The 25,817-nt window shown below is 39.2% G+C and overlaps 1 protein-coding gene across 1 annotated transcript in view; it reads left to right on the top strand.

Annotated features, from left to right (window-relative positions):
• Window positions 1-25,817, top strand: part of LOC133208425 (uncharacterized) — a 79,411-nt gene that overhangs the window by 7,117 nt on the left and 46,477 nt on the right. Inside the window, exons 2-4 of the mRNA XM_061346251.1 lie at window positions 10,317-10,372; window positions 16,577-16,643; window positions 16,965-17,141. Of these exons, the coding sequence (XP_061202235.1) occupies window positions 10,361-10,372; window positions 16,577-16,643; window positions 16,965-17,141 (256 nt within the window). The 5' untranslated portion in view covers window positions 10,317-10,360. The remainder of the gene's footprint in view (window positions 1-10,316; window positions 10,373-16,576; window positions 16,644-16,964; window positions 17,142-25,817) is intronic.

Consider the following 25,817-nt stretch of genomic DNA (forward strand, 5'->3'; position numbering starts at 1 on the left):
TTGTGCAATTACCTTGAATATTTTCAGGAGAAGGGGATTTAGTGTTCCTGGTCAGCTTGAACCAGATGTCGGCATTTAGGCTGAGATTTCTTTTTGAAGAACGGCATACAGACCTGCTCTTGGTTGAAACTGGAACAAGGGTTGTATCTTGCAGAAACTCATTAGGGACTGTAGTGACAGGACAATGGGTAACAGGTTAAAACTTTAATAGGGGAAGTTTAAATTGGATATAAGGAGGAAGTTCTTTACTGTAAGGGTGGTGAGGCATTGGAATGAGTTGCCCAGGGAGGTTGTGAATGCTCCATCCCTGGCAGTGTTCAAGGCCAGGTTGGACAGAGCCTTGGGTGACACAGTTTGTTGTGAGGTGTCCCTGCCCATGTCAGGGGGTTGGAACTAGGTGATCTTAAGGTCTTTTCCAACCCTAACTGTTCTATGATTCTATGATTAATTTATTTCTGTCTTCACCCCAAATTTAATTTCCAAAAAATGCTTTTTTTTTTTTTTTTTTTCCCCAGCACAGGTAACCTATGAGCACAATAGATGCACTCAGGTACAGTGCATGAGACAGCTCATCTCCTGGGGCAGTGTTGCATCCTTTCTTGCATTGCCAAAGCTGTTCCCCCTGTAGGGAATGATTTTTGTGCAAGGATGCTTTCCTGGTGGCTTCCAAAATCCAGTTCAGACAGGGTGAACTCTAAGGGCTTGAAAAAGGTTCCTTGGTCTGGCAAGCTTGACCCAGCCTTTCCTAGCTTGTATGCCCATGCTGTCCACCAGTCTTTGTAGTTTAACTTGGAGACTTGTCCACTGTTGCACAATAAACCTGAAGCAAAGCCAACAGCTGAATCTAAGTTTTTTGTGTCCAAGTAGAATATTTTGATTCCTGAAACTTCCTTTCTGTGACTTTTCTCCTTGGGGTGGGGAGGGAGAGAGAGTTAGGGGAGTTAAAAAAAAAAAAAAAAGAGTTAGTGCTTTTAACATACTGAATGTCTCCATATGCTTTGTTGTGGAATTTGTGGTGTAGTGAATCTGGATACATCTTTTTGTTAAGGTGAACCCATCTTTGAACTCAACATTAAAGACTACAGACCTATTATAACTCTTGTTAGAGGACAAAACAACTCTTGAAAAATATTATGCCTGTTGTTTTGCAGACCAAGAGGATTGTTGGTTCTGATCTGTCTTATTGTTTTTCTGTACTGTTGTAAATGGCTGATGGAAAAAAAATGAGTCAGTACAGTGAAGCGTCACTGTTAGCATCATAAAACCACTACCTTTAAGACTCCGCATACTTTCCTTCCATCCAAAAGTGTGCACTTCTGAATCTCTAGCCAAATACCCTGGATCTATCTGGTTTACTGGCATTAAACAATGTATTTAAGACAGCAATAAAGTGCTAGGAAGTTTATAGTGTGCTACCAAGGACCAGTAATCACATGATATTTGTTGCTGACTCTGATATGCTGGGTCTAGTACAAGGGAAAATAAAAGCTCTCGAAGTTAGAGGCAAGCTTTATAATGCTCATTCTTTGTTCTTATATATATAAGCAGAACATCTGAAATATGTTCATCTGTTGCAAGTAGCTGAAACAACTGTGTTTAACCAGGTAGTCAGAGGATGGTGTTTGCATGTTAGTCTCAGCCTATAGTCCCACAGTCATGGCATTTTAGAGCACCTTTGGGATCTTATGGAGTCCTGCTGGATTTTACTTGAGGAGTGTCTTGCCCACACACAGCTCACTGCAGCATAAACATCTTGTGATGAATCCTGCTTTGTTTTGCTTTATTTGGTCTTAATTAATTGAAATGCCTAAGAACCAGTTGAAAGAATACATGTGACGGATCAGTCAGCTTCACTCACTCAAGATGAAAATGTTTCCCAATCTAGCTCTCCAGTGCTCTGGAAGCTTCTTCGAAACCTCAGAATTTTTTAGGTTTTTTATGGATCTTAAGAAAGAACAGGGCAGACCCATTTCTTTTTCACCTTAAAGATAACCTTCAGGAAAGTGTGAAGTGTTAAAAGCCTGATTTAAAAAGTTATGGCTCATCAATAGCAGGAAGTTATTACTGGTCTGTTGAGTTGTTGTAACCAGCAGGGACCCATCTGCCACTCCTATTGTAGGTAAACCAGGTCAGCACAGGTTTCACTTGATAAGAAGAAGAGTAGCAAATAGCCACTAGTAAGAATTTTTTATGTAAATTATAATTTTTTTATTCAACTAAATAGCTAAGCCCCTTGTCAGTAAATGAACATGAATGAATTATGGTAACAAGAAAGCACATGTGATCTTGTGTTGTAGCAACACCTTATTTAACTCTGTGTTGATTCTGCTGTTAATGTTTGCAGAAGGAAACCCTCTGCTTTCTAGGGTAGGAAAGAATCATGTTAAAATTTCTGATGGAAAAGTGCTCAGTATTTGAGTTATCTTATATCCACTTTAATGCTTTCAGTTTTTAGAATGTGCAGTAAGTATTTGAAACTGCTTTCACCTTCACTAAATGAGAAATAATTCTCTCAAGCCAGTGAAATTATACCAATCTGAAACTGCTGAAAACGATGTTAGAATGAGCTCCTTATGTCCTTAATTTGGTATTTGGGTGGCAGAGAGGAAGGAAGGATGCAAGATCAGAAAAAAAGGAAGTGCAATCATACCTTTTTAGTTCTGTAGAAATTTTTACATGTTCTCTGACTACAAATGTTCTCAGTTGAGAATGGGTTTCTACATTAGTCTGCTATATTCAATGAAGTAATTAATGCAAACAGAGAAGTGTGTGTGTGTTTATCAGAATTAAGACCTATGAATTAGACTTCCTTTTCAGTTATTCTTCCACTTATTATGCAATGTTTTTCAATTGTAGTAATTGTCCAAACCAAATCCTAAACAGACAGTCACCTTGTATCTTAAATGACGGCTACATGCTTTGTAGAGTTGCTCTTCAAACTCTTTTTTCTGTAGTAGTGAAAAATACAGTATTTTTAGACTGAACTATGGGTGTGACAGAAGCTAGGAAAAGTCATGAAAGACAAAACTCAACAAAGGAAGAGATGCTGGGGAAAAAGCATTTTCTGGCTCAGCTTACCTGCGTCTCAAGTGAAGCTGTCTCTTTTGACAGAGGCTATCAAAATGTCAGTACACCATTAAAACCTCAAAATTCTCTGATCCGTAAGCCTTTTGCTTGCCCTTTACAGAAAGGCAAATTTCCTGTCATCTTAATTCCAGACTACACCAATCCCAGTCAGAACAACCAGTTTTGTGCAGCTGGTGGTACCTAAGTTGGTGAGAAGAGCGCAGGGCTTCCCCGCTCTTCCCCAGGCAGCAGGCAAGTGAGAAGATGTGCTATGTGCTATCCAGGAGGGCTGGACTGCAGTAGCATGTCTATTCTGTGGTTCTAAATCCTCAAGTCATTGCTGCATGCTACTTTGATGAAGTATTTCCCCCCTCCTCTTTTTTTTTATTAACAGTACCTATTGTAATAGAGAAGTTCTAGTAGAATCTGTTTCAGCTCTGCTGACATCAATCAGTGCAGTTTTCTGCTTCGTTCTGATGATAGATAAACATAAATATTTTCAGATCCTTAGTTTATGGGGCTGACAGTAAACTCTAACATCATTATGGGGTTGAGTTTCAGGATATACTTTCTCTGACGGGAAAGCTCTCTTAGGGATTTTCTTCCTTGATGGAGTTCCTTGTGCTCTGGATGTGTTGGTACAGTCATGTGCAGGACCAGTGAAGTGATTCAAGATAAATAATAAAAAAAGAAAGTGTTTTGGGGTCAGGTATTTTTAACCCAGTTTAGATCTACAGTAATATCAGCCCAATGAGACTGCAGTGAGCTTCAGCCCAGGGACAGGTATGAATGGCTGTAGAGAAGTGGGCAGTGGGAACTTATTAAGCTGCTTTGTCACCAAGGAAAACATGTCATGGGATTGATGCTGACACTTCTATTTCATTGGATGATATGGAAGTCATGCAGAGGGCATCTCATTTTTACAGCTACTCCATCAGTAAGAAACCAGCTTTGGGCCTATTAGACTATCCTAAAACGCAGGAATTTGGCTAAAGTCATGGTTGACTATCTTTTGCCTGCTGAAGGTCTTGTGGTGGCTGTTTTGCACATATAATAAATGAGACATTGCTAATATTTCTTTCAAAGGGAGATCTGGTTGTGAGAAACTGGAACAGGTTGCTCTAAGAAGTTGTGGATGCCCCCTCATTGGGTATGTTCAAGGTCAAGTTGGACAGGGCTTTGAGCAATGTGGTCTGGTGGAAGGTGTCCCTGCTCATGGCAGGGGATAGTAACTACGTGATTTTTATAAGGTACTTCCAACCCAACCCATTGTGTGAATTTGAATCCAAGAGTCAGAATACCCACTGCTGACCTTCTGGCTGGAGAAAAAGAGCACTGTTGCAGCTAGCTACACTGGCCAAGGACACATAGTTTAAAACATGGGAGGAATGATTTTCCAGCTATTATTGATTGAAAATTAATGGAAACCACTACAGACTTCAGGCTGTGTGTCTCTGGCTCTTATCAGCTAATCAGATCTTAAAAACCTAGCTGCAGCTCTGTTGGTTAGTCAAAATATGCCTTTACGCAACGCCATTTCTAATTAGTAGTATACAAACAGCATTGTTAAGCCCCTATTTTGTAACATAACCTCAGTTTCCCTTCATCTGTACTCATGCTTTGTTAACAAGTGCCTGACAGAGGAATGCACTCATTGGGTTGAATATATTGATATATATGTATAGTCAATGTCAGCTGGCAGACAGAAGAACATAAGGAGGAGTAATGTGAATGTATGAACAAACAGCCTATGTTGTTTCATGTTGACACGTATATGACACTAATCCAGAAACTCATGCCAGAGGCAAGTGAAATGTGTTTTGAACCACTAGAAGTATTCCTTCTGGGATTGGTCATATGGTATGATTTCTGTCTCTGACTGAAAGAAAACTCTACTGATTTATTAGCAAGAGGATTGATATCTGAAGTGGTATATGCGCAGAAAGTGTTACTTTTACAAGATGCATTTATGTGTATTTTCCAGTGTATCCTTGCTTAATTCAGAGACAAGACCTTTTAACATTACATTTTTATACATGCATTTGAAATCTTGATCTGTAACTGATTTACAGGGAAACTTTAATGGAGAATTATGCTTCAATAATCATAGGCCCATTCCTTTAACTGGAGAGTAAAAATAATTTCTGATTGGTTGGCTTCTCTTTGTAGTGGTAGTAGAAACCAGAGAATGAATTGTAGAAGTTCATGAGAAAGTGCTAAAGTCTATGGCTAATGCGGATGGTCATAAAATGGACTACTTACTCCCTGAAAATAAACTGGCGAGAAAACTTGGACACACTTTTAAAGGAAGTTGGAGCTGTTGTTGCCAAAGTTGTGCACAGGCAAAATGTATTATCTTTGCTGACAGGTTTACTGATGGTATTTTCTACCTGTCCAGATTTTTATTTACTTTTGCATATGGTGTCCCCTTACATTTTACAGTATTGTTTTTGCACAAGAAAAATCATTCACTAGTTTTGTTTTTAAAGGAGATATGTTCTTTATGATTTCATGTACAGGTCAGTACTTCTAATTGGCAAGCTACTGTAATGTGAAGGCTGTGTTATTTAAGAATTGTAAGTCACAAAAGTTTTTTGTAATGAGAAGAACCTTTTGTATTGGATAAGGACTGGGATGTATATAGGAATGGAGAAGTAAGAACTGTGGTGGTGATGAGGTTCCTGGCATGATGATGTTGTATCCAGAGGGGTCAGCAGAAATCCACCATGGCTGGTAAGGCAGGCAAATGCAGAATACTATTGTGCCTGTTTTACAAGTGGAAGAGATTTAGGCATTACCGTGACCATAAGGGAAGCTATTTCCTTATCGTGCTCAGTCCCTTGATTATGTTACCATCTTGACCTGAGCTGTTCCTAAAACTTCTAGTGGGCAGCCGTGCCAAAGAAAGAGCTGGCTGGCAAAACTGGCAGCTTGTCATCCTATTCTGGAAGGCCTTTTGTCCAGGCTGGGGCTGGCTTTGCTCTTCCTCCAGTACTGACTTTACCTCTAAAACTACTAGTACTTTCAAACATGAGTCCTGAAACTTCATTAGGAGATGATCATTCATAAACCAGGCTCTGAAAGCAATGTGATGAGGGTTTGTGTATGGTCCTTTCCTTTTGGTGGGAAATGGGAATATTGGAAAGGGGCCACCAAAATTAAAATTTGGCATTTGCTGCTTCTACAGGTATTGCTGACATTATCTAGTGTACTGGTTTTGGCTGAGATAGAGTTAAATTTCCTCACAGTAACTTGTATGGGGCTATGTTTTGAATTTGTGATAGAAGTATTGCTAACACAAGGATGTCTTCATTACTGATGAGCAGTGCTCGCACAGAATCAAAGCCTTTCCTGTTTCTCACGCCACCCACCAGTGAGTAGGGAGGGGGTACACAAGAAGTTGTGAGGGGACAAAGTTAAGACAGATGACGACCACTGATTGAAGGGACATCTCACCATACAATATCGTGCTCAGCAGTAATACTGGGGTTGAGAGGCATGGGTGGCAGTTGGCCAGGGCTGTTGTTGGAGACAATCAGGGCACCAGTTGGTGGTGAACAATTGTTTGACTTTGCATCACTTGTAATCTGTGTCCAGCTCTATTGCTTCTTTTCCTCCTTAAAAAAAAAAAAAAATAACAAAACTATCTTTATCTCAGTTCAGAGTTTTTGCCCAGTTACCCTGTTATTTCTTTCCCCCATTTCACTGGAGGGGAGGTTGGTGAGTAAACAGCAGAGTGTTGCTTGGCTGCCTACTGAGGTTTATCAACAGAAAAGTTGTTGATCTATCTACTTTTCCAAGTACACAGAAAATTATTAGGAACACTACAACATATCAAGAAAAGTAAGTGAACATGAGGTTAATTTTGTGCATTAATGATCTTTATGAAAGCATATTTGCAGTAAACTCCTTACTTTTAAATTAGAAATAATAAAAGGCTAGAAATTATGTGAGATTACTTTGAAGGACCTGGTCCCAAAATTGGTGATTAAAGAAGGATAAGCACAGCACTTGTGGCTTCAAAGGTCAGTCCTGCTGAATTTATGTGACTGATGGATTCCTTTCACCAGAGGTGCAATTTTCCCCTGAAGAAATACTTCTTCAAGACCAATGCTAGCCAGCTGGTATTTATAGGAGAGTCCAAAGGGAATTACAAGTAGGTTGTTAGGGTTATCATTTACTCAGTGGTTTCTGCCAATATTGTATCACAGAGATCCCTCAGCACTTCTTCTTAGCATGTGATAAATTGTGTACCAGGTGAAGGTGAGAAAGGAGTGAGGGCGGCCACTATGATGACAGACTGTTGCTTTGCTACTACTGCCATGAACCTGCTATTTCTCTGCCAGCAATCACCAGCACCTTAAGTGTGCCCAGCATTGCTCTCCTTAGCCTGTGATAAGATGCCTGCACATTTGGGAATCCTTTAAGGAAATGCTGAGTACATGGCTCAAACAGAACAATTTTTTCCTTCTGCATGCCACTGTGGCAAGGGCAGTACATTTTATGGCTACATTTGCAAGACCCTTATTGTATACCAGCTCTGCATACAGCCCAAGTGACTTCCAGTACCTGATAGAGCATAAAATATCAACTAGCATGAGAAAGAGGTACCTCAGCCTGCTCCAGTGGTAAGGTGTGCTGTTTTGATCTCTTCCAGATATGACTGGTGACAGGAGCCTGTCTGTACAGTTGTGGTGTTATAAGAGTTATTTTTGTTGCATCTCTCTATTTCATTAATTTTTTGATTAAAATCGGATTATTTTCATTACAGAAAGCTATTCAAGTATCGTCTGTATTTAATGTAGCTTCCTTAGGTTTTTTTCCGCACAAGAGGAATAAAATGGAAAAAAAAAAGAAGAGGAAGTATCCAGTTTAAGAACTTCTGCATGGTTGTTTTGCTTTGTCATTATACTGCAAATGTACTTAGAAGTAACTAAAGTCCATCCCTAAATCATGCAAAACTTTACATCAGATGGGTATAAAATAAGATATTTGGTGGGATCTGAAATAGATTTTTATGTTGTGTTTTGATTGATGGAAAAATCATGAACTTTCTTTCTGCTGTACTTTTTCAAGACTGCAAGCCAGTTTAACACTAATGATTCAGCTGTTATCCAGCTAAATAAAATAGGCTGTTGAGGTTAAGTAAGGCCACAGTCAATGTCAGTTAATACAGTGTTGAATGTGTTGCCTGGTTAGTATTACAAAGAAAAAAGGAAAAGCAATGTCTAGCACCTTCATTTAATAAAAACCACCAAAGTGTCCCACACCCAAATAAACAAAAAATTTGACCAGAAAACCCAAATAAAAGGAAGTTTCTGAACTCTAAGAAAATCTCTGTTAAGGCACTAATGTTTTTAATGTCCCCTCTGAACTCATTGTTTATATATCTTTGCCTTTGCTTCCCTAATTTGGTCAATCATATTCTTTAAGATTAGATTCCAAGTCTGCCTGTTAATGTTTGGATTCCTGGGACTACTGTGGCTTTGAAAGTCCTTATTACTGCATCTTTGGCTTGTCTTCAATGAGCAGATGTTGACCATGGATGTACGCTATAAATTCACCTTTTCCATCTTCACAAGTTCTTTCTGCTGACCTTTTTGTGGTTCTACTTTGAAAGGGAAAGGAGCCATTTCAAGCTTTTATTGGTTTTAGTTCATACAGGTTCTTTTTTGCTGCTCCCATTTGAGTCATAACAAGGAATGTGCCACGCTATCAGGATCAAAACTAGTTACCTGTTGCATTCAGTGGAGGCGCAATCAGATCAGAGTAGCAGCTGGAAAAGTGATGGAGATACTACCTTGGCCTGGAAATAAATCTCAGATTCTGTAATTGGGACTCTGGTGTTGTTTTCTGAGATATATCATGACTACATACATTACCTGAGCCTCCCTGTGTGGTCTTGGTGGGACTTTATTTTCAGTATCATGAAGTGCTATGAAGCAGAGGAATTTAGGCACTGTTTCTGCAACAGCTGCAGGCTACAGTACGAGGGCTGTTTGGGCAAGGCTGAACATAGGAGGACTGGAAGTTGCCAGAATCACAGTCCCCAGCATTGCTGCAGTGGCCTTGGCACCCCAGGGAGGGCAAAGAAATTGAGGAGTGATGGCAAAGGTCAGCAGGCTCTCAGAATCAGCAAAGCCTGGGCAAAAGCTCAGCCCTTCATTCATTACAGAACAACCAGAGTGACAATGCAGCCTTTTTCTGTGGAAAATCTGTGGCCCTGTCCACTGTCCATTGTGTTGATTTCAATGAAACTTACATGCGTACTCAGAATTAAGCACTTCTTTGCCTGGTGCTTTCAGGAGAGAGTTTCCTCAACTGGGGCCAAACATGTACTTTGTACAGGGCATCTTCTGACCCAAAAGGTCAACTAAAGCTTCTGAGGGACTCTGAAGGGATATTTTTAATTGTTCAAAGCCTTGTTTAGGTTTTCAGGCTCTGCAAAATAATTTGAATGTGTGTTTGTATAAATGCATAAGGGAGAAGCTGGCAAAGGAGGAAGCTTGCTATTTGTTGTGTTTCAGGTCTTGCAACTGTGGAGTCAGATTGAGTTTTGCTATTGATTTCAGTGAGTGCAGGAACAACTTGTCTAGCTGTTTAGAATTAATAAATTTTTTTTCCCACATGGAGATAAAAGTAGCTAGTACAAATTTGAGGCATTTTTGCTGATGTGATAAATAATTTTGAAGTTATTGTATGTTTGCTTAATGGTTATAAACTTAAAGTAGAGGATAATTTCCATCCTTCTAATGGAAATCCCAGTACAGGGAATGAGGCACAAGTGGGACCCACTTAAATACTGGATGACAGAAGTATTCCCAAGTCTGGCAGGTTTGGCATTGCAATCTTCAGGTTAGGTGTATTCCACAGCAGTCTCTGTGTTGGTTTAGCAGTTACTGCCTGGGGGCAGGAATCATCTAGTCATGGGCTACTGCCATGCAAACCCACATCTTTGGTGTTACTTCATCTGAGCTTAAGGTATGTTTTTCTTGTTTACTTTTGTTAACTGTTCTTTTAATGTGATCTGATGTAAAGCTGTTTTCAAAACATATAAGGTGAAGGAACAGCATTATATCTCCTCCATTTGCTGTTTGGCAAGGCAGGAGCAGGTACTGCAGCAGCAAAAGACACCCCATCCCAACAGGTTTCTAGGCTGATGCTGTTCAAGTCTGTGTGTTAAACCTTAAGGGTATTAATGACTGTGTGCAGACTGAAAATTCAGATGTGTTGCCTTTCCTTTGTTGCAGGAGAAAGCATTTTCTGCTGCAGGTCTGAGAAAGGGCAGGCTGGCATGGAGAAAGAGGTAAGTGAAGAAAAAACGTGCTTTAAAAGAAAAATTAAAGTGGTTATTCCTAGCATTGCTATTTCATAATATTATTTGTAGTGTGATGGGAGGGAAGTCAGCAGACGCTTAGGCTCCTTTATATCATTGACAAGTCAAGGGGATGATTAACGAGAGTACCAGACAATGTAATGGTAGGAGAAGGCCCACAGAAGTTAAACAAAAGTGCCTTCAGAATTTAGAGAATTCCCATGATCCATAGTAGAACCTCATTGTGCTTGTCTACTGTTTCTATTTTTGATTAGATTTATAAACACAGCACCACATATTTTCATGTGGCTCATAGCCCCGGGGCAGAGTGAGATTGACTGCACTGAAACTGTGAGGCTTGTGAATTTCGGGCAAGGGATGGAGTGAAATAAGTAGTGTAATTGTTTTTGTGGACTGACCGTGGGACCTCCTCTGTTCTGAATTACACATGGTTCAACCCTTTGACCTAACCAACCTCGGCAATGCCTGCTAGATCTCCTAAAGCTGTGCTGAAAGGTCCTATCAGTGACATGTTGGAACATTATCTGTCATGTGAGATGTGTGCCAACAACCATATTAAACTACATTAATTACTAGTGAGGCCATGTTTGTGACAATCTCAACTTCATTTAACCCATCATCATGTTAGTTATTGTTTAAACAGGAAGTACAAATGGGGACAATTTATGAAATCTAGATGCAGCACCAATGTTTTCTCTAATAAATTATGTGTTTTATTTTGTTTTAGTTCTTTTTTTTTTTTAGCCCCCAGCATTTTTGTTCTTGTCATCAACTCTGTAGCTTGAGGGTTTTTGGGGGGTACTTTTCTATTTTAAGAGCAAACAAGAAAAAGACCACTTCTTAGTAACTAAACTAATATGCTAGTTAAATGGGTTTTCCTTTCAATGCAATTGCAAATGATACCACAGTTGACTGAAGGTGCCATGCATGTTTTCTAGCAAGAAGGTAACATGTTAAGGTAGTTTATGTAAGGCTGAAAGATCACATGTGCGTTATTTGCTTGATGTACTCCTTCACTGCTTTACACTCCAGCTAGCGCATCTCTGCACAGCCATGCTCACATACCTCTGGATCAGGAGTGAAGCATTCATTTCTTTTGAATCCTTGGAGACCAATTTTCTCATAGGCCTGACCCTGCAGATAGCAAAGCATCCAGGGGGTCCTCAAGTGGCAGCCCAGTAGGTAGAAATTTGGAAGGATTCTCTGCACATGGTCATTTTCTGAAACAATTCTAAATTTTATAGTGGAAGAGGCAAAAGCTCTCCAGTATGTTCCTGCATGGGCAATGTATGGGTTCAATTGCACCTAGCTGTGCCCAGTATTATATTAAATTAGACATGGGGGTTTACATCTTCCACCTACACATTGAGCTCTTTTTTGACAAGGATTTTGCTTTAGCCTCATTTTCTAGATATAACAGGCTTAAATGAAGAGGGCATTTATTTATTTATTTATTTATTTATTGCTACAGAGTCAGCAAAAAAAATAATGTTTGACCCTACTAAATGTTGTTCTCATTATCAGTGAAGAGTTTGCTCAATGCAAAATCTAACATGGAGTGCTTAAAGCAGACAGGTGCAAATTACAAGCTGTTTCTCTTTAGCTGCCATCCCTTAAATAGAAAAATTAATAGGCTAGGAGAAGGGAAAAGGTTCCAGATCCAGCTGCATAAAGGAAAGCCTTATCAGGGACTTAGCAGCTGGTTGCAAGAATTAAATGCTGTAAATACCAACTAGTGCATTTGTGTGTGTACGTTCACAGAGGAATATGTTTTTAGTAAGGCTCCATTCCTTTCTATGCTACTGGATCATTCCTTGAAAACTGTGCCTTGCTTTATGTTGAAAGACTAATGCTCTTTCTGAAGTGAATGAGAGCAGAAGCCAACATACCTGTTCCTATTTACCATCATTACACTCCTCAGAGCATTTCAGACATTATTAGGTTCTTGGAGCTGTACCAGATTGACAATAATTCCAGCTACTTCTCTTTTGGCTGTATACAAACAAGGCCCCAAAGGAAAAAAAAAAAAGACCAAAGGAAAAAAAAACCCAACAAAACAACCTACCACCAAAACAACCAACCCACAAACAAAACCATGGATGAATCTGCTGAGCTAGTTTTCTGATGTTAGAAACAGTTGTTCATATTAGGAACACCTAATTTAATTTCATGAAAGAGACATAACATGCCAGTATGTGTATGAATCTAAGGTATGCATTTCCTAAAAGGAACTAAAACTCTGTCATTCCAAAGTTGCTCTTCTTTTTGACTTCCAGCTTGCGTGGGGACTGCTGTCTGGAAGCAGTAACTTTAACTTTAACTCTAAGGCTGCTGATGAGGTCTGTCTGTGTGATCTTCGTAAGCAGATAAGGGTAGGGAGACAGCTCAGAGCAGAGCTTGTTTACAGCAGGACAGAAGAAAACAGCTAGACATAAATGAGGGTTGACGGTTTCATGAAGCACAATTGGTTGATCACAGATTCAATATGACTGCCCTGAACTGAGCGATGATCCGTACAGTATGCAAAATTCACTTTCTTGCTGGTCTGTGCCCACCAGCCTTCCAGCAGCTTTCCCAGAGCCCCTCAGCCACGGCTTTGAGTGGAACCAGAGCTGAACGCAGCATTGTTGTACCCGATTCCTTTTGACAACAATCACATTCTTTTAAAAACTTCATAGGTTTTAGTTGTCACTGGTTATAAATGAGGGTTTTTTCCCTTGCTGCTTCTGCTGCTGCTGCAGCACTCACTGCTCTCCTGCAGACCCAAATGCGTTGTGTTCTGGTACTCCTGGTTTTCCTTTGTTCCAATTAGTATCGCAAAGCAGGTAGTGCATTTTCATGATGATGGCATGCAAAAAGGCATTTAAAGGTTTAGGTCACTTTTTGAATGACATGGCGATCAGTTTGTTCTGTGCTCAAAAACTTCTAACTCCCCTTGTCTTTGCTGTAATGGAGCGCACTCAAGGTAAAAAGGCATTAAAAAATAAAGAAGTGTAAAGGCAAGATGTTCTGGTTTTCGACAGCTGTGGTGGAGCTTTGAGATAGGGTCAGCAGCAACATCACCCTTTAAACTTGACTTTGCAAGCAAAGGACATCCCCCTTGTACGTGATGATTGTGGATGGAGAGATCTGATGTGTATTGTTTGTGGTTGCAAGTTGGACCACCTCCACTGCAGGTGTAAACCAGCACAGCCTTTGTAGTACTTGAGATTCTGGCCTCAAATTGCAGAATCCTGCTTTTTTCCTTTTCTTTCTTTTTTTTTTTTTTTTAATAGGAATGCTTTTTTAATGTTCTTTTTTTTTACAATTTTTAAATAATTGGAATGGTGGCTTTCTGTACAAATGTGCATTCATGCACATTTACCCAGGTATGCTCACACAACTGGACTTTGCCTGTAAATATAGCAGGTGGTCACTGAATGAGTTTTGTTTAATTTGCTATTGGCAACTTAACTTTTGCAGGTACATATAAACTGATTAAAGCACCATTGCTTTAGACATAAATTTGCACACATACATAAATTAACTAGTAGTGACTAATGGTAAAATGAATATAAAATGCCACTGGATAATTTCCTGCCTATTCTCTGATGAGAAGGCAAAATATCGTAGGGGGAGGGGGAATGAGAAGGAAAACCTAAAATGAAAAGGGTGTGGAAAGATTGTAATTTACACTACTTAAAAGTACTCGTGTAAAAGAGAGAAGGATGACGAAACTGGATGGAGAGAGGCAGTAAAAGAAAATATCTTCTAACTTCCTCTGAAGCACAAAGTGACAAGAACATGCGTTGATTACACAAAGGGTATCACCAAAATAATCTGTTACTCAGTTATACTGAGAAGTAACCCTGAAAGAACTCCTCTCTGCTGTTAAAAATCAGGTATTGCTCTCATTCTAAAAATATGAACTCATGAAAAGTACCTTTTGAAAACCTGATCACATTAAGGGACAAGAGCATCATTTCTTTGTAAGTAGGACTCACAAGCCTGTTAAGTCACAGCTATGTAAAAATCCTAATCTGCGTTTGAATGAATGAAGTGCCAAAGTGTGCCTGAGTAAAACAAAATTTGTTGATAACTATACTGAATGCTTAAACCTTAGTAAACAAACAAAAAACAAGGCACACAAAACCCGACTCCAAAAAGTCAAAACCCACTATACATCTTTATTAGATAGAGGGGAAGAAAGGATACTTTTTTTCTTCTTGCTGTGAAAGGAGCTTATGCATTTTACAGACTATAAAATTGAAAGTCAACTATATATATATACATATAATACATGAATAATATAGCCTGCAATTTTTTTTGCGAGGGAAATCTGACATGCAGGAGGAATACGTAAAATGTAATGCAGATCATCTGAATTCTGTTGAAGTTATGGATGTATGCTGATTTACACCAGCTAGAAATATGGTCCAGAATTTTTGTAGATGATGTTTTCTTTGGTTGTTAGCACAGAGTTCAAGGTTTTACATGATTACATGTAAAGATTACATGCAACATAGTAAGAATTATCACACAGTAGTATTATGAATACTGTTGAAATCTTTAAAACTTAATTAAAATTTTATAGCATGCAGGAGTGCAGCAAAGACTTAACATTGGAAAAGAGGTGCAATTCTAAAGATACTAGCTTAGCAAATACCTATTTTTGAAAGATTTTTCAGTTGGGGAAAAAATTGGAAGCAGTAGGGTAAATATCTGAACCTATTGAGCACCTGTCAAAATTATCATTAACTTCAGTTGTGCTGCATGTGACTTAGAGGAATTATTTCTGTTACAGTATTTATTTTTTGTAGCTTTCAGAAAGTGTCTGGTCATTTTCACACATACTTGCCTTTTGGTAGGGTAATAGTCTTAATTTAGAGCAATTCTACTGTTATCAGAATAACATGTGTGTGTGCATATATACATGTGGATATTAATATCTATATTAATCTGTGAGTGGTATGATTCGGTTATTTTTGCCAGATTTATTGATTTTGTCTGCTGGAAGCACTTTTCTTTTTTTTTTTTTTTAGCTAGAAATTGACACCCACGATCAAATGGGAAAGATGAATGCTGTAAAAACTGCAATTTTTCAATTACTCTTGTAATTAAGCCTCATGTATTGACAGTTTCCAGGAGCTATGTTGGCAGGAGTGGTCTTTATCATTGGACAATTAAGCAACTGGCTTGAACAAAAATAATGCTCTTTTCAGAAACTGCTATGTGATGTTTGAAAATAATAAATGAGTCTAAACTATTTTCTTACTTCGGTTTTGGTTTTGGTTAATATTCCCAGACATGCTTTGTTTTAGGTAATCTTTGCCTGCTTTGACTGTTAGCATCTGCTCTATAGGGGTCTGTAGCGATGTTCAAGCCCATCTGTGATTCTTGCTAGCGCTGCTTGAGGTATTATACAAAGATGGTGTTTAACACTTGGGCCTCTTAATGATAGTAACGTGACCGCATATTTTTTGAGCCCTGCATACCCACAGGAATTAATGTGGAACTTGACAGAGTTTAAGTCCTCCAAGATCTCTTACTGTTTGTTTTCTCTGTAAGTTGCTGGCATCTCTCTAATATAAGGTGAACTTTTCACTGTTGTAATGAGTCCTGCTTCCCCTCTACCCTGGACCAATGTTTTGTGACATATTATTCTAAATTGGTTTGGGGTTATTTTTATTTCATTACATTTCATGAAAGTGTACAGCTCATTCATTTTTAGCTGCTCTGTGATGAACAACTACACTGGTTATGTAAGTGGACCTAGAATATAAGACAACAGGGGATGTCGGGGAAGTCTGTCTACAAATACTCTGCATAACCAGACTTTTCTAAATGAAATGCTGCAGTTCTGCAAGTGAAATAAAGCAATTGCTGCAGAAAACATACTGAAAGACTAGTCATATAATGTTCTTCATTTGTTGAGGTTTCTTTGCATTAATTAAAATTGGGAAAAAAACAAAGTATTTTAATGTGACCTTCATTTGGCATTTTTTTTAACTTTTCTTCTATTTTATTTAATTCTTCCACTTCTGTTGTTCAATTAGTGTTTGACCCCTTTAGCAGAGATTTAAATTAAATGACATTTCAATGCCATCCCATATTTAAAATACTGTGTTAGTTGTGGATCATAAAGGATGATCTTCGTTCTTTAGCTAATTTATTCATTTAACAATTTCCCTCCAGAAGTTCCAGCAGAAGGCTCTGAAGCAAACTAAGCAGAAGAAATCCAAGTCGGCTGAATTTCTGATGGGTGAGCCTTGCTTGATGAGTTATTGCTCATAATTTGTGTAAGGATTAATTAACTAATTACAGACAAATGGCTGTGGGCGAAATTTTGCTCTTGCTTGTCAGGGTGCAATTTGTAATTATTTTAATCATTTATTCTTTCCTTTTTTTTTCTTTTCTTTTTTTTTTTTTTAAGAGTTAATTTTAACCTAATTCTGTTTTGGCGACATTTGAGGACGATACACTTGAGTCTTTCAGCAAAGGAATTACTAGAAGGAATTTTCTGCTTGTCATTGAAATACACTTTGCTATAATGTGGTCTTCTGACCTCCTTGTTTTCTTATAGTAAAAGAAGAGAGAGCAGCAATAGAAGGCATTGAAAATCCAGCTTTTAATGTCAGCAGCACAGATCTTTCAGCATATCAGCCTTCAAAAGAGAAAGTTACTACACATGACAAGCCAGATAGCACCCTTGCAGCTCACCAACAAAAACTCAGGCTACAAGCCCATGCTGAACCAAGAGGTGAGACATCAAACCTGATTAGCCTCAAATGCAGAGGCAGTCATTGTGTTCTCCATTCAACCTGCATGCTTCACGGCCTGTACTGGGCGTTCCCAACCTGATGTGTCCAGACAGGAGCCCCTGCAAACCCTCCATGGGAAACCCAAAATACTGCTGAAAACATTGGCTGTCTAAATATTTGGAGGCCCAAGCTCTGTCTCCACGCTCAGGTGGCACCCTGTAATGTGGTGCAGGTTGCACAGGGCTCCCTGCCAGTCGGAGGGAGCATAAGAAGCACTTACCCATAATTCAGGTTGGGTTGGGTTGCTTTTTGGAGGCACCATAGCCAGTCCGAACACACAGATGCTGCTCCCTCACATTAAGTAGTTTTAAACAGCTTATAGATCTATGATTGATTGTTGTCCTTAGGTCTCCCATATGCCCTCAGTCAATCAGCATCTTGCCACCTCTTTGGCTTCGTTATTTTTTTCAGCCAGTGTTGCTGGAGCAGAGTTCTGTTTGCTCTGCTTGTCCAAGGGAGTGATCCTGGCTTTTAAGCTCAGCTTTGATGCAGCACCAAAAAGAGTCACTGCCTCAGGAAACAATTTCTGTTTATTATTTAGGTTTATTCAAACAAACTATAAGGATCTTCACTGATGTCAGTTTCCCTTTCCAGAGGAAAAGAAATATTTTTATCTCTTTTAACCTTTTATTTAATTATTCCATTTAAAACTACTGTTACTGCTGAATGTTACTGTGAAGGGTTATTTTTGCTTAGTAATTCAGTGAGGAAAATAATTTAAAGACATCTAGTGAGCTATAGGAGTAAAATCTTAGGCCAAGACTTAACCTAAAAGAAAAATGCCTGAAGTCAGGCTGAAAATCTCCCTTAAGTACCCATAAAAAAACCCCAAACCCCACCTTATTGGACTGTGTAGTCTCATGAACTTCAAGTGGACTGTGTGCACCACGAATATCCAAATGTGCATCCAAGGCCTGAGATCTCCCAAGGTACCAAAGTAAGTAGTATGGCTTTGAAAATTGCTGGTTACCCAACACTTCCCATTAAACTTACAAGCAGCAATACTGCTCACTGAGTAACCTTGCTTGCCAGCCCAACTATTAAAATGGGCAAGTGCCGGCTGGTGAGAAGAACTTCAAGCATTCGCTTTTAAAACTCTGAACCTTGTTGTGTTAAGATTTTATCCTTGAGGGACTAGAGAGCCCACGGCTCCTAATGGCCCTTGCAAAATTAGGTTTGGTTTTCCATTTGGCCTTCATGTGACTCTGTGCAGCGCCGCATGGAGCAGGAATTCTTCGTCTTTCCTTTGCAGCCTGTCAGAACAGTGATTAAGCAGACAAAGGGATTGATTGTTTTTTAATGAAATAGTCTATCTGGCAAAAAATGAAGTCGGGCTCGCTGGAGACTATCCATGCTTTCAGTCGCCTCTTCAGAAATTTATGAATAGTTCCCGCAAGAAAACAACACATTTTTTTAAAGACTGAAATGTGTTTTTAAACATTTTGATTTTTCATCCTAAGTAGCATTTTGCTCAAAAAACCTTAACTGAATATAATCTTTGTGAAATGAGTAGAAACTGGTACATTTTGCCTGGAATGCAATGACTTGATACACTGCTAAGTGTTTCAGTAATAGGAAAGGGAAACTTGCCAAGAGTTGGAAAATTTTGTTTCCCAACACCATGTCTCCCTCCTTGACCTTCTGTTCATCCAGTTCACCAAAAGCTCAGTTATTCGCATAGCTCTGCCTCTAAGTCATGCAGCTATTAATAAATAAATAAATAAAAGATAATCATTCATTTATGCCATCATAAAAATGTCTAAATTGGAAGAGACCTCTAGAGATTAGCTGGTTCAACCTTGCATTAAATTATTCTTAGTCTAACTTATGTCAGGACTTGTTTGGCAGTCACAGGGGCCAGTTCAAATTTATCAAGGACTGCTAACAGAACAACAGCTTCAAGCCTGTCCTGAAATCTGGGGAGAAAAAAATGAACTAAACCTTCTGGTACCTTGTGAGCTAATTTTTCCCTATTCCCAAGTGTAACAATACTTCATTAAAGAGGGAAAAGGAAAAGCCAACTGCGTAGGTAAATGCAGTATTACATGAATGTAGTAATATAAAAATGGTTGTATTTTGCAGTCCTCAGTGAAACTAGGTCTACAGGCATCTTAACCATTCAGGTGGCAATCTCTTGTTGTCTTGGGCTGCCAGAGCTCAAGGGCTCAGTTCCTTGAACCTTCCTTCCTTTCCTTTGTTTCATGTTCTTAGCTGTTTTGTACAGTTGCTGTCATTTCACACACAGCAAAACCACACACGATGCTGAAAACTTCCACCATTCTTTACCACAGGGGAAACTCTCCTGCCTCTCAGCTCTCAAGAGCCACCGTGCAGTTCACAAGAAAGATTTTAGTACAAACGTCTCCTTCTCTTGTTTTCCCCTAAGAGTCAAGACTTGCATACCACACTGAAAGCTGTTTCTCTAGGAGGGGTGCCCACATGCCACAGGCGTGGCTTGTTGCCCTAAACTTTGCTATGCCAATCAAATGACGGTCCTTTTACCACTTCATGCCTGGCTTCCTTACCTTAAGGGAAATGCCTGACAATCACAACAACACAGCCTGTGTAAAACAAACATATTTGAGGGCCCTCCATGACTCCCTTCCTCTTTTTCCCCTTTTCTTCCCCAGATGCTAATAAAATACTCTTCCTTTTGGTATTTCCTCCCCTCCACAACCACTGGGTGCTTTTCCAGCTCTCAGCCCCCAGGCTTAGGTTCAGTTACTTACTCAGTGGGGAATGGCATTTGTCAATTCTAATGCTCAGTGTTAAACTGTAAAATCAGAACCAGTTATAACCTTAAGCATAATTATTTCATCGCAGCGTTTAGCAGATTACAGGTTGAAAACGCTATATAAACATCAGGCTGGATTTTCAGGCTATGCACTTGAAGGCAGGACATGAAGATGGCATTGCCTTTCCATTATCTCTCCACCCATCGCCCGTGTCATTAACGGCAGTGAATAAATAGCTACAGGGGTTGCTATCATTTCCTTCACCTTGCAACAGTGTCACAGCCTGTTCCTCCATCAGCAATTGCTGGAGGGAAGTGTTCTCTAGAAAAACCTCCACCTACTTTTGAGATGTCTTCTCATACACCTTCATGCTGTGTATTCCAGACACCTTTAAAACCTGTTCCTGAAATCTGGCTCTGCAGAACATGCATCACTTGGAGATTAAATAGCCAGTACAGACGTGCATTATATTACATCTGCCCCCAAACAGCTTAATTCACCGGTATGCTTGTTCCGTATTGACTTTTCCATTCCCATTCCTCCAATAAAAGGCAATGTCCTGAAAAGCAGTTTGTGAATTGACTCTTATTTTCAAGAAACTGATTAAATCTTTCCAGTATTTTTGTTTTGTTTTGGAGGCTTTTCAACTTTTCAAACCAGATCGGTGCAGACTCTTCTTGTGACTCAAAGTGCAAGGCTTCTGCATCCTTTGCTTGTGGGGAAACTGAGGCAGAACATGAGGCCTTGTCTGTAATCACCCTGCAGTTCCATGATGGAAATAGGAATAAAACTTCTGATCTCTAGTCCATTACTCTGTTAGGCCGTTCTGTATCTCACACTGTGTTATTCCCCATGATGGACAAAATTCTAAATTTTATCATCAGCATCAGTTGTTGTTCAAGAACAGGTCATTGAGTAACTTTTTCTGCTGTATGCTTTCCATCATTGCTTTTATGCTGTGAAGACCCAGTACTGCTGTTAAATGTTATAGTGATCCATGGGAACTGGCTGACTATACTCAGATTAATCTCCTGATTTTCAGCCAGCTAATTGGTTGCAGTGGCTTCTATCCTATTTTCTCTTCTTGATTCTATGCTGACTCTGTTGATTGCTCCTATCACCTTCATTTGTTTCACATACTGCTTGTGAAATTAAGGTCATCTAGCAGCAGGTTTGTCTTTGCCAAACTGTACAATTTACTTGTCTCTGAAAGTACTTGGAGTTTCCTTGTGACTAAATCTGATCAACTTTTCTGCCCTTCTTCCCCTCCATAAATATTGAATTTGCCAGAAATTTTTATGTTGGGTGTACCAGTGGGAGGTCTAATAGACCAGTTTCCCTGAGAAAAATATTTTAGGTTAGAACACCCAAACCTGGAGTGACAGGAAGCTGTCTCCACCCGTTTTTCAATTGCCAGATGTCTGCTCTCAAGTAAGCTAGTATCAGTTTTTCCTCTTTTCTCCAGAAGAGTTTAAATGCATCACACTTTTTAGAGAGTGCCCTAGTGTGCAGGCTGGCTTTGTAGAGCCTAGCAAAGGGCTTCCAGCAAACTGTCATGAAGGAAGGACCAGATCTTCAGGAATATGCTATCTTTGCTGATGGTAGAATATGAAGGCAGTTGCTAAACCTCAGATGGATTATGTATGTCACAAGCAACCACGTAACTTAGGGCTACTGTACTTACAATTTTATCATATACCTGTAAAGCAAATGTTAATCTATTTTAGCATCCAATAAATTTTGTCCTCAGCTGCTGTGATCAGAGAATATGCAAGTGGCTTGTATCAATTTGTACTATTTAGACTATTTAGTGTTCAGTACAGCTACAGAGCTACATGGGTTTGGGCCAGTCCTGAGAAGAGCCCTGTGGAATGGCACTGTTCACATTTCTACAAGATAGGCAATATTTCCAGCCCAACCATACAGAGGGAATATATGTCAGAACAAATTAGACTGATCTTTTTTTGGTGCTGGCCACACATACAAGCTGCAGAATCCAGGCATGGGGCTTTCTGAGCATTCTCCCACTGCGTGGTCTGCCTTGCACCTGGTGGTTGCATAGACACCTTTGGAGACTCTGATGGTCTGTGGCTTTTGCATGGAAGATGAAAGAAAGACTGATTGCGTTCGCCTGTAGCTTGTGCACTTGTGAAAAGGCTAGAGGCACTTTGACCCTGAATGTTTATGATTCAAGTTAAAATTGTCTCCAGATGACAAGTGCTCATTCTTTTCCCTATCAACCCCCAATACACAAATCTTTTTTTCAAAACTAGATTATCTCCTGAAATCGAAAGCTCTAATTAATTATACCATTTTATCTGCAACAGGCACTGTTAACATCTCGTATCATGCTCCAATAAGTTTGCCCACAGAGATTAACAATCTTTGGGGGGAAAGGGGGGAAGTAAGCTCTTTTGACTGAAGACCAGAAACTATTCTAATTAGCTCAGGTAAAGCATGGCATTAACATGGCTCTACTGCTTCTGGGAGCCAATTAGTCTATGTGGTGCTCTGCTGCATCTTCTCCTAGCTGCAGAGCTAGGTTGGAAGTATCTAACATGGTGCAGTGTGCATCCTCTGGGGAAAATCCCACTGTAAAACAGAGCAGTTCTGCTCCTTATCAAAAGCCGAAGTAGTGAGAAGCGTTTGCTAAGGAATGGCTAGTGCAAAAGGTAGTTTGACTGTGGCACGGAAATATCAGCCTTTTCTTGCTCTAGAGTGTAACTGAGTGAGGAGGACTTAGACCTGGAAATACGTGGACAAAAAAACATCTTTGTGAAGGAACTGTATGGAATATCAACTTGATTAAAAATGTCAGCAAGTGCATAGAATTCAGTCAGTTTACAGAGAACAGAATCATAGAATAGTTTGCGTTGGAAGACACCTTCCAAGGTCATCACTTCCAACCCCTCTTGCAATGAGCAGGGACATCTTAAACTAGATGAGGTTGCCCAGAACCACATCCAGCCTGTCCTTGAATGTCTCCAGGGGCAACGCATCCAGTACCCCTCTGGCAACAAAGTGGAGGCTGAAGCTTTTTGAACAGACTTTTTTTTCTTTTTTTTAATTGAGTTTAATTTCAAATAAATGATAAGTACTCACTGGAAAGACAGTGAATGCAGATGAAAAAAACAGGTATCTGCTGGAAACTTGCTTTTGTGCTGCATGTGAAGGAAGTGGGAGCTTGTAACACTGGCTATTTGGGTTGCACAAAATTTGCATAAGGCATGGGACCAGAAATACAAATCAAAACCATGCCCTTTTTTTCTTAAACAGTGGCAAAGTTTGTATCTAATAATTCAAGTTCTGTGTATGTGGTTCCATGCTTTCTGATTCCAACAGGGACTTGAAATGGAAATGCCAAACCCGGTATGCAGGGCATGATGGATCACCATGTATGCATAGGAATAAAAGGGTTGTCATTGGAAGTAATTTTGCGTTGAATTACACAATGTGTAATCCAATTGAAATCAGCAGAACGGCACAAGGTGTAATGTAGTGTGCAAAATGTGATCCATTGCATGCAATTTCAACAGGGATACTGTACCACTCATCTAAGTAATGTGCTAAAATTGAATTTGTGAAAGGTAGGGGGAGAAGAATTGTGAAGAATGGATGCATTTTATAATCGGGGAAATACTCTTTCAGAAGGTGACTGAATATATGTTTTTAAGGCTAATTTATTACACTTGGAGATCGGTTGTGTCATGATAGTGCTGTTGGGCCCTTGAAATTCAGCAAGTTCCCTCTGTGGAATACTGTGGGACCAGCCAAGCCTGCCAGCCTGGGAGCACTCAGTATCCATTTCCCCCATTGACATGTGTTACATTATCTAATAGCACTCCTAAATGAACTCCATCATCATCAGCAAATCTTTTTCTCACGCCTCCGACCAGCAGTGTTTCCCCAGGAAAAGCAGCAGGTCTCACACTGGTGTCCCTTGGCACAGTGCCCTCTGTTGCCTGCAGGGGAAAAAAAAAAAAAAGTAAGGAAAAACCCTTAATTCCCATGCTGTACCTTTGCTCAAACAGCAGCAAATGTAGTAAGTCATTCAGGGGCGGCGTTCGCGGGTGATGGTGATGGTGGGGAAGTGGGTACTGTAAGTGTGACACAGAGTTTTTCAAGTGTCAGGGAAGGGAGCAGCATGTTCTGCGCTGCTAAGGCTCATGAACAGCCCCTTGCCAGGGTCCTGTCAAAGCTGACAAGTGAGTTTATTCAAGGCTTGCAATATAAACATAAGACACAGTTATGTGGTTTACTCATTACCTATGGCCTCCATTGAGGTTAAGGAAAATGACATACGATACCCTTAAAACTTTTTTAAAATTGAGAAGTTGCCTGGTGATGGTAGTTTTTAACAAGCTGTTGTTTTCAAGGTATAATTTACTGTCCATTCAGTTGCCTAATGTTCTTCAGTTTGAGGATGCCATTAATGTGCAATTTTTCATTGAATTCTGCTTGGTACTCATGAAAATTTGAAGCTCTGTGTAAGACACTCTACCCCCTCCCCAGCATGTATTTGGTTACTATCTGGAATAACACTGTGCTTCCCAGCAATCTTAATTTAGATCTACAGCTAAAATAATATATATATCTATACTTATAATATAGATGATAATGTAAGATGTAAATATAACTCAGTAATGATCTATCTTAAGGTATTCAGCTTCTATGTGTAACCTAGATCAGACTATACAAACTTAATTAAAGGCATTTCTAAGAGCTATAAGCTGAGGTAAATGTAACAAATATCATGGTTCAGCAATGGTAATTAAAAATACAAACAAAAAATATAACTTCTGGTTAATTCTTCATAATTCTTCATTTCTTTTTACTGAAAAAATAAGAATGGACAATTAACATTTTTTTATTTTTTTGCATTATATATCAATTCACTATGTTTTTCAAAACTAAAGTGTTTTTTTTTTTTTAATATCTTAATTCAATTAGATATAATGGAGTAAACCCCTAAACTTTGATCTTCTGAAAGTTGCAAACTTTTTTAAATTATTTTCCAGTTTTAAATTGTTGTTTAATCAACTAAAAGCATATAAATTATCTGGAAATACAGCCAGTTTTTCACTGTGCAGGAACTTTCCTCATTGTTTATGAAGTTTGGGTTGATGATTTTTGTTTTTTTTTCTCTTCTGCATTTTGTGAGAATTTTGTTGGTTTTAATGCAGGCTTCTTTCTACATTCTTATGTTTTAAATTTTTTTTGTAGTTCTTTTTAGATTTTTTTTCCCAAAATGCAGATTAGAAGCAAATGCCCGTATCTACAAAGAAGCAACTTACAGATATCAAATTTTGTTAATGTAGGTACTGAATCGTGAAAATAAGTGAGCAAGAGTCCTAGTCACAGACTCACCATGTTTTGAGAAAAGGCGAGTAAGTGAAGCAGCTGGAAACGCAGGAGGTTGGACCCTTCTCTCCCCTTCCTCCTCATTCCAAGCCTTAGTCCTTAATGTCCAAGTTGAGGTGGGTTCCTCTACTAGAGGGGATTCAGGTCTGACTCCAGAATGCTGCTTTGTCTCATGTGGTTGCATACACTTATAAAGAAACCAGGAAATATGTTAGCACAGAACCTTATGTTTGGGCTGTCCAAAGGGCCTTATCTGCAAAGTAAAATGAAAAGTATCTCTACCAAATTAGTTCAGTTCTGTTGAATGGATGCAGTGAGTGTTTACCATCATGTTCACTAACAGGAATTGCTGCTGAAATCAGTCTGTTAAGACAGTTGTGTGCAAAGGAGGACAACTCTTGTCTGTTTCTGGATGAATCAGTATGTATCAAAATGCTGCCTCAGACCAAAATTTCATCTTTTCAAAATGCCTCTATCTTACTCTTACCTTAAACAAAAGGTTTTTATGAGTTGCCTTAT

This window comes from Neopsephotus bourkii, unplaced genomic scaffold, assembly GCF_033783945.1.
Source record: "Neopsephotus bourkii isolate Nb327-2 ecotype Australia unplaced genomic scaffold, CSIRO-AGI_Nbou_v1 NB_272, whole genome shotgun sequence".
NCBI classification, from domain to species: domain Eukaryota; kingdom Metazoa; phylum Chordata; class Aves; order Psittaciformes; family Psittacidae; genus Neopsephotus; species Neopsephotus bourkii.